This window comes from Neofelis nebulosa, chromosome 16 (genome assembly GCF_028018385.1).
Source record: "Neofelis nebulosa isolate mNeoNeb1 chromosome 16, mNeoNeb1.pri, whole genome shotgun sequence".
NCBI lineage: Eukaryota > Metazoa > Chordata > Mammalia > Carnivora > Felidae > Neofelis > Neofelis nebulosa.
The window spans coordinates 11,035,647-11,044,414 of NC_080797.1; the positions used below are offsets into that span (position 1 = coordinate 11,035,647).

At 55.6% G+C, this 8,768-nt stretch overlaps 1 protein-coding gene across 1 annotated transcript in view; it reads right to left on the reverse strand.

Annotated features, from left to right (window-relative positions):
• The window catches only part of SLC5A10 (solute carrier family 5 member 10), a 58,521-nt gene extending 50,540 nt beyond the window's left edge, over nucleotides 1-7,981 (reverse strand). The window contains 5 exon segments of the mRNA XM_058705628.1: nucleotides 1,366-1,470; nucleotides 2,041-2,100; nucleotides 2,425-2,529; nucleotides 2,789-2,860; nucleotides 7,773-7,981. Of these exon segments, the coding sequence (XP_058561611.1) occupies nucleotides 1,366-1,470; nucleotides 2,041-2,100; nucleotides 2,425-2,529; nucleotides 2,789-2,860; nucleotides 7,773-7,886 (456 nt within the window). The 5' untranslated portion in view covers nucleotides 7,887-7,981.
• Nucleotides 7,982-8,768: the final 787 nt, after the last annotated feature.

Sequence of the window (8,768 nt, forward strand, 5' to 3'; positions counted from 1 at the left end):
CAAGTGGCCTAGGGTATTGTGCCCCGTTTCTCTATTTTCCAGAGGTTAAATGACTAGCCCAGGGCCATGCAGTGATTGGGGCTCAGTGGCCCCCGACCCCATCTGAGGGTCGGGGTGGTGATCCCCGCACCCTGCTATCGAATGTTCTCTGCACACCAGCATCCCCACCCGAGGGATGACAGCAGGTGAGCCCTGTGGTCTCTGTCAGGACAGGCTGCAGCTGGGGTGGGTGCTGAACGCACAGACACCCGGGGCACTCACGGGGCTCCGCCCAGTGAGGTCAGGGCCTCTGGGGGCCAGCTGGGCACACGCACTTCAAACAGTTTCAGCCCAAAGCCATCAGCCAAGGCGTCCCCGGTCCTGCCCAAACCAAGCCGGGCAATTAGCGTTCCTCCCGCTTCCCTCTCGGCCTCATCCGGAAGCCCAGCATTGGCGTTGGAGCCCCAGCCTTGACGTCAGTGGGTTGTTTTCCATTTTATAGGAGGGTAAGTCCACTCATCTCCCATCACAGTGTGGAGTTTGAAGTGCCAAGTCCTGGCTGCCTCGGTGCAGCAGAGCAGCGGCCGGGGGCCCCCCCGGGGACTGGGAGGCTGGGAGACAGAGGCCTGGGTTCTTTGGTCTCCGCCTGACTCACCATGACCTTGAGCTAGTCACCATCACTCTCTGGGCCTCAACGGCCTCATCTGCACACAGGGGTTGCAGGATGAGATTGTCTGTAAGGACCTTCCCTCTGAACCCTCCTTCCTTCTGGAATCCCACGCAAGCCACCCCGACATTTAAGGTGCGCTTTCTGCCCTTACACTTCCAGGGGGACCGGGTCCAGGCTCCCAAGGGAAAAGAGGCCTGGGGTGCCCACTAGGGAGGCACCCCAATACCAGGAGGCCACCGCCAGGGGTCAGCTTCTCCAAGGAGTTGACCGGCCACGGGATGGGCTCCCTGCGGCCGCTGAACCCCCAGAGACCATGAAGGCTCTCAGCGCCCCCTAGTGGGCAGTCCTGGTTCACCTCCGCGCTGGCCCAGGGAAGACATCCAGGCTGACCCCCAGGCTCCCACCAGTGACCGACCTCTCATAGCGAGAACCCCGAACGCCCTCATATCTAGACCCAGGGCAAAGCAGAAGTCAGAAGGTCTGCTTTCTGCCCCCAACTATGCCAGCTGCCGAACCCGCCTTCTGGAAGCCCTCGTCAAGCTATCCCACTCACTGTGTGGGCAAATCATTGTCCCTCTCTGGGCCTCAGTTTCCCCAGCTGTTGAACAAGAGACAGATGAGAGGATGTCAGGTGTGTCTGAGGGGCCCTCAGAACAGGGATGATTCCAGGCGATGCTGGCGGGATGCTGGGAGTTGGGGGGGGGGGTGCAGCTCACCGATATCTTGGTGAAGACGGACAGCAGCAGAGACAGGATAGACAGGTACATGCAAATCCGCTGGCCTCCGTAGCGCTTCTGAATGTACTCAGGCATGGTGACGATCTGGGGAGGCACGGGGGGCAGGAACTAAGCACTCCCCCGAGATCTCACCCAGTTGTCAGGGCCCAGAGCTTCTCAAGGGCAAGGCCAGACCCACATACCCATTACCATCCCACAACCGGGGACGGTGACTAGGGACAGAGGCACAAGTCTGAAGGCTGTGGTGACAAATCCGGATGAGCTACTGACGCGACTCGATGGGGAAGGACTGGGAGAGATCCAGGGAATGGAAACTACTGGGTCCAGTGGCTGCCCAGTGGGGCTGAAGGAGTGGGCAGAGTCAGGGACGGTGTCGCCCAGGTGTGTGCTCGGGTAGAGGGAGCATCACACCCCAGATGCGGCGAGCAGGGGCCGTGGAAACCAGCAGACACGGCTCCCAGGCTGAGGGCCTCGGGAATGTGTCTTCATGAGTTGACAGGAATGTTAGTTGGCCTAAGAAGAAACGCAGCCCTGGGAGCGGTGGGCTGGCTCTACCACATGAAGCCGGGGTTCCTGTTCATCAGCATCACCAAGCCAGGGGAGCAAGGCCCCGATGCAGGTGAGGCCACCCTGAGTCCCCGGGAGTAGACTCACCTCCGAGGAGATGTAGATGGGCACGAACACCCACGCCAGGGCCAGCAGCACATACGTGGCCTGAGGGGGGACAGGGACAGGGTGAGGACAGCAGTCCCCAGCTCCCACAGACCCTGCATCCGGGCCCAGCGGACTGGAGACCTGACCCGCCAGAGAACCTGAAGAGGGGAAGGATTTGCCTCTTCCTCCCTCTGTGGCCAAGGCTAAGCTCCCTATCCAGCACTCTGGCATTCTGAAGGCCATCCATCCCCGGGAACAACCCCCGTCTAGACACTGGCTGCCCTGAGTGGCCAAGGGCAGGCCCCACTGGAGCCCTATCAAGGTCTCTGCGCCTGTCAAGGTCTCTGCACCCTCCCGCAGCTGCGTCCACCCCTGCCTGCTTACATTCCACTCGAAGCCCGCCACGGCCAGGCCCCCGGCCGCACCCGAGCCCGCCAGTCCAATAAAGAGGCCCGAGCCCTCGCTGCTGGCAAAGAGAGAGGCTCCAATCTGGAGGACACAGGGGAAAAAGAATCAGCAGAGGCAGCCACCCCCACCAGACGCCAAAGCCAATTCCCGGCACCCCATCCCGACGCTCCTAGCTTGGGGGCCCCTTACCAGCCTCAACCTGCCCCATCGCTGGGCCCCCCACCCCCACCCCGGGCGGTGACCTTGGGTGAGGAAGACACACAAAGTGACCGCAGGGATGAGCCCCTAGGCAGCACCTGCATCCGGGATCAGATGCGGGGCAGGGGGAGAGAACACTCACTGGCCACCAGGTCATGTCCCGGCCCGCCAGGAAGTAGCCTCTCACCGTGTTCCTGCTGGCCCGGCATGAAGACTGCAAGAACAGAGGCAGAAAGGAGCTCAGCAGGCGTTCGAACAAAACTCGTGCCTGAATGTTCACAGCGGCCAAAAGGTGGAAACAACCCAGGCGCTCAACAACTGATTAACACAACGTGGTCTATCCGTACGACGGAATATTGCCCCACCCTCGGAAGGCATGAAGTTCTGACACCTGCTACAGCACGATGGCCCTCGAGAACATTCTGCTAAGTAAAAGGAGTCAGACACAAAAGGCCACATATTGTATGATTCCGTCTATATGAAATGTCCGGGACAGGTGGATCCACGGAGGCAGGAAGTAGATTAGTGGTTTCCAGGGGCCGAGGAGAGAGGGCAAGGGGCAATGGTTGCTAATAGGTATGGGGTTTCCTTTCGGGGTGATGAAAAAGTTTCGGAAGCAGATACAGGTAATGATTGTAAAACAGAATGAATGTACTAGATACCTCTGAGTTATACAGTTTAAAATGGTTTAAATGGTGAGTTTCATGTGATGTGAAATTACATCAATAAAACAGAAAGGACAGAGGGAACCAGAATCTTATCCACAGCCTTCCACCCCAGCTCCTGGGCCCCGTGGTCCCGTTCCTTCCCTTCACTCACTTCCAGCCTGCTCTGGACCATGGCCCAAGCCCCCGGTGGCTCCCCGCTGGCCCCCCACCGGGGGAGGGATGGACACACCAGGGAGCTGGGGGCCATGAGCACGGCTGACTGTCGCCATTGACTAAGACGCCCTGTGCTGGCCCAAGACAGGATCCTCCACACTTCTTATCCCAGGCCCGCCAAACTGCCTCAGGGCAGTTACTGTAGCCTTACAGGTCAAAGTCTAAGTTTTGATCATTCCACAGTGCGTAACTAAACTGAGATTTTTTTTTTTAAGATGTTTATTTTTAAGTAATCTTTACACCCAATGTGGGGTTCGAATTTATAAGCCCAAGATCAAGCGTTGCATGCTCTGAGACAGCCAGGTGCCCTGAAGCTGAGATTTTTGCCTCTTGATGAGGACTTTGAGCTAAGGATTTTGAGAGCCTTTTGGCCTTGATTTCTAACTTCTAGTATTCTAATCTCTGATACATTTCGAAGAATTATCACTCAAGTATTCTTGCATACCTTTTGTGTTGGTGGGAGTATAGAGTTTTGTGCTCCATAATATAATTAAAAATCTGAAATCAGAATGCCTGGGAGCAAATCCTGGCCGCCTTGCTTGCTGTGTATGACCTTGGGCAAATTACTTCACCTCTGTGGCTCAGTTTCCTCATCTGTCATGCGGGCCTTCCCTTGCAGGGCTTCTGTGAGGTTTAACGAGTTAATACATGTGACACTCTAACAACAGTGCCTGGTACCTAGTGAGTAAGCCCAATAAAGGTCAGTGATTATATGGGTTTTTCAAGCCCTCAGTGCTATCTGGACAGGAGAAAGTGAATAGATGTGAACTTGAGGACAGAAGAAATTTGAAAAGAGGGACCCTGGAGGTATATTTAGGTATATATGTTGCATTCCTTTCTCCCAACATATATATCCTAACATAAGACTGGATCACAAAGTATCGATCAATATACAGGCCTCTTTCTACCTGACTTTAATTGCCGCCCCCCTCCTCCCACCAGATTCAAGATGGTTCACCTGAATTGTCTGCATCTGACATTCAAAGCTTTGGATATGGCTCCTGCTTGCCTCTCTCCCACCCCATCTTCCATCACTTTCTGTGAGCTGTGACCCAGCCATACTGAATACAGTAGTATCTGAAGACTCTCACGGTCTTGGCCAGGATGGCCACATCCAGCTTTGTGGGCTATGCACTGTGCAACTTCCACAGCAGCTCTGTTCTTAGCCCGGGATTTTTCCAAACATGTCCTTTCATCTTTCAGGGATGTGGCAGGCGTGGCCAATTGCCTCCTTCTTGCCCCTTCCCTTCCTAAAGGGGTCTCATTTTTCCTAGCAATTGGCCTGAGTGGCCCCGGCCCGGTCTCCATTTCCAGGAGTCCTGAGTCATCTAAGCCATGGAGACTATCACATTCCTTAGCTGCCGCACCTGGTTCAGGACAGTTGTGGACTTAAGCTGGGATTGCTCCTGGCCTCCTGGGAGGCGGAGGAAGAAGCCGGGACTCTGAGGGTGCTGGCAGCCATGTTGACGTAGTTAATATTCACCGAGTGCCCCTCTGTGGCAGAGTTGGTCTCAAGTGCTTTACCTTTATGAGGTGTTTAGTCTTTTTTTTATGTATAATTTTATTTAAAAAAAATTTTTGGGGGCGCCTGGGTAGCTCAGTCCGTTAAATGTCCGACTTCAGCTCAGGTCACGATCTCGCGGTCCGTGAGTTCGAGCCCCGCGTCGGGCTCTGGGCTGATGGCTCAGGGCCTGGAGCCTGCTTCCGATTCGGTGTCTCCCTCTCTCCCTGCCCCTCCCCCGTTCATGCTCTGTCTCTCTCTGTCTCAAAAATAAATAAACGTTAAAAAAAAATTGTTTTAATTAAAACAAAATTTTTTAAGTTTTTAATTGATTTATTTTTTAACATTTATTCATTTTGGAGAGACAGAGAGAGAGACAGATCATGAGCAGGGGAGGGGCAGAGAGAGAGACACACACACAAAATCCAAAGCAGGCTCCAGGCTCCCAGTTGTCAGCACAGAGTCCGATGTGGGGCTCAAACCCACGAACTGTGAGATCAGGACCTGAGCCAAAGTCAGATGCTTAACTGACTGAGCCACCCAAGTGCCCCTAAAAAATTTTCTTAATGTTTATTTTTGAGAGAGAGAGAGAGAGAGAGAGAGAACGGGGAAGTGGCAGAGAGGGGGAAACACAGACGCAGAATCCGAAGCAGGCTCCAGGCTCTGAGCTGTCAGCACAGAGCCTGATGCGGGGCTCGAACCCACGAACCACGAGATCATGGCCTGAGCCAAAAATCAAGAGACAAACGCTTACCCGACTGAGCCACCCAGGTCCCCCGAGGTGTTGAGTCTTTGCAGCAGCCCCATGAAGTACGTACTGTGACCATCTTCGTATTACCAATGAGAAAGTCAAGGCTTTCACAGATAAAAGTGGCTAGTAAGTGATGGAGTCAGGATTTGAACCCAGGCTAACCAGACAGGCTGGGCATCTCACCTCTGTGAGGGAAACTGGACTCAGGACAATGCCACACATGCATGAGAAAATCAAAGCGAAGTGCAGCGACAGCCTTGATGATACTCTGGAAACCCCTGGATCCTACCGTACCTGAAGCCTTCACTATTGCTGGACTTTTCAGAATGGACGTCATTATATTTCCTTCATTGTTCAAGCTCATCTGATACAGGTTTTCGGTCCCTTACTCACAGATACCCTAAGAGATGCAAAAGCTCAGCCCAAGGTCGCTTGTGACGCCTCCTTAAAGGCCCTCCCCTGGGCTCTCCTAACCCCACTGTCAGCACCTTTGCAGGTGCACCTGCCCAGCCCAGCCCAGCTTGTTCCATCTGCTTTTGGGTGATGAACGCCTACATCTGATCCCTGTGGGATCTGGCTCCAGGGTGTACTCCTTGTGTGGCTCTGTTCTTTTCTGCCTGTGCTCACAGCCCTGTGGCCTTGGAGGGGCAGGTTGGAACTCCCACAGCCCCGCTGCACACAGCACCAGCCTGCAGGGGAAGGCTGAGCTGGGAGGGGGCGAGTCCTGGGCGGCAAGGCTGATGGGCCGTGTCACCGGGTGGCAAAGGGCCTGGCCTCAGATACCCAAAACATTTTCTTACGTGGGCACTTCCAAGTAAATCCTCCCACCCACACCGACTGGGGAGGCCTTCTCTCCCTCCTCTTCCCTCTCTCTCCCCTCCTCTTCCCTCTTTAGGTCTTGCTGACCTCTGGCCCTCTGGCTTAAATCAGTGGCCAGGGAAGACAAGATAGGGATATACTCATTCTCCCCCAGTAGATAAAGACCATGTGTCAGCACTCAGGGCTGCTGGCCTGGGCACTCCTGGGGACAAGGAGGACGAGCCTGACTTCTGCAAACCCACAGCTGGTTTCTGTGTTCACGTCCTCACCAGAAAGGCCTCCAAGGTCATCATTATGAGTACACAGGAGGGACCTCTCCCCTATGTACCGGGACCTGGGGTTCGCTGGGGAAGTCCCAGACCCCAGAGCGCTGGGGTTCATCTGTAAATGGGGCTGGCCTTTGCCCCGGGGCGGTGGGGACCAGGTGCCGAGCACAGCACCTGCCTAGCAGGACCCTCACTGCCACTGGAGTCTGTGATGGCCTGAATCACTTCTCTTTCCTATAGAAAGTGAGAGAAACTCGCTTAGGAACTAGGCTAGGCTGGTGGACAGGGAGCTTTTTTTTTTTTTTTTTTTTAAGGTTTTATTTTTATTTTTGAGAGACAGTGCAAGCAGGGGAGGATGAGAGTGGGGGGCGGGGGGAGACAGAGGATCCAAAGCAGGCTCTGTGATGACAGCAGCGAGCCGGATGCAGGGCTTGAACTCAGCAAGTGGGAGATCACGACCTGAGCTGAAGTCGGACGCTCAAATGATGGAGCCGCCAGGGCGCCCCGGACACAGAGCTTTTAAAAGTAAAGATCCCCAGGCTCCGTGTGCCTCTCCCCTCCTCTGAACAGACCATGAGCCCATCTGACATGGGGGAAACAGAGGCCAAGAAGGCGATGAGCCGTGCCGGGCCCCCAGCTTGTCCGCACAGACACTCAGTGAACTTCCCGCGAAGCCTGCCTGTTACAGAGAGGCCCTCCTCCTCCTCACTTTGTAGACTGAGAAGCCACTACCCAAAGAGAAGGGGGCTTGGTCAAGGTCCCAGATGAATCTACCCCAGGGCTGGGAGGAGGGCCCCGGGGGACACCCGGCCTCCAGGGGACACGATACAGATGCCTCGGGGACCTGCCAGCCCAGTTCCCACCCCCCGGTGCCCACCCTGGCTGGCCGCCCACCGCAGGCCTCTCACCCATATGCCCACAGCCAGGTTCAGGGCGAAATACACGGTGATGACGATGAGGTCGGTCACGCTCAGCTGCGGGCTGGGAGCACGGGGGTCGCCAGTGGAGTTGTTCGCCTCCATCCCGAGGCAGGCGCCAGCCCTGAGCAAAAGGAGCTAACTGAGGGCCGAACCGGGTCAGAAAGGGCTTCCCGGCAGGCAATAAATTGATCATTAAACCGAGCACGATGGTGGCATCTCCAGCCCACAATGTGGCCGCGTGCTTGAGAGCGGCTTCAAAGTGCGGCTCAGTGTCCTCCACCCCCTCCCCCCAGTGGGGAGCAAGTCCCGACCGTGAGAATGGGGGAGAGCTCGAAGGGGGCTGGAGGAGGGGAGCCCTCCTGCACTCAGAGGGGGTTTGGGAAAAATAAAGGGGAGGCCTGGCTGGCTCAGTCAGTAGAGCGTGCAACTCTTAATCTCAGGCTTGTGAGTTCAATCCCCACACTGGGCGTGAAGTCTCGTGACTTGACCTGTATTTAATTTGTATAGGAAGCATGGCAGGTGGGGGACAGATGCCTCACCTCCGGGGACATCAGGCAACCATACCCTGTGGCCATCAGGCCACGAGTAGCCTGAGAGGGACTTGGAATGGCGACCCCCTGTGTCACGTGGTCCACTTCTAGCCACGACAGACAGTCCCAGCCCCAGAACGTCCCAGTACTGAACAATAAAGTCCTGTTGCCAAATTCTGTGCTTTCTTTATCTAGACTTAGTTGAAACAATCCCAAGCCCCTCATTTGACCATCTGTTCGGGTCCCCGTGGTCCCCTCGGGACATGCACGGAAGGTCACAATATCTAGCAAGTACCTGCCAAGAGCTGAGGACAATGCTCAGCTTAGGTGATATCATAGCGCAGTCAAGGAATGGAGGCCAGGAGGGTGAGCCATCTGTCATTATCTAGCCCCGTAAGGGACCGAGCTGGGATTCAGCTCCAGATCTGACCCCAGAGGCTCCCCATTGGTGGCA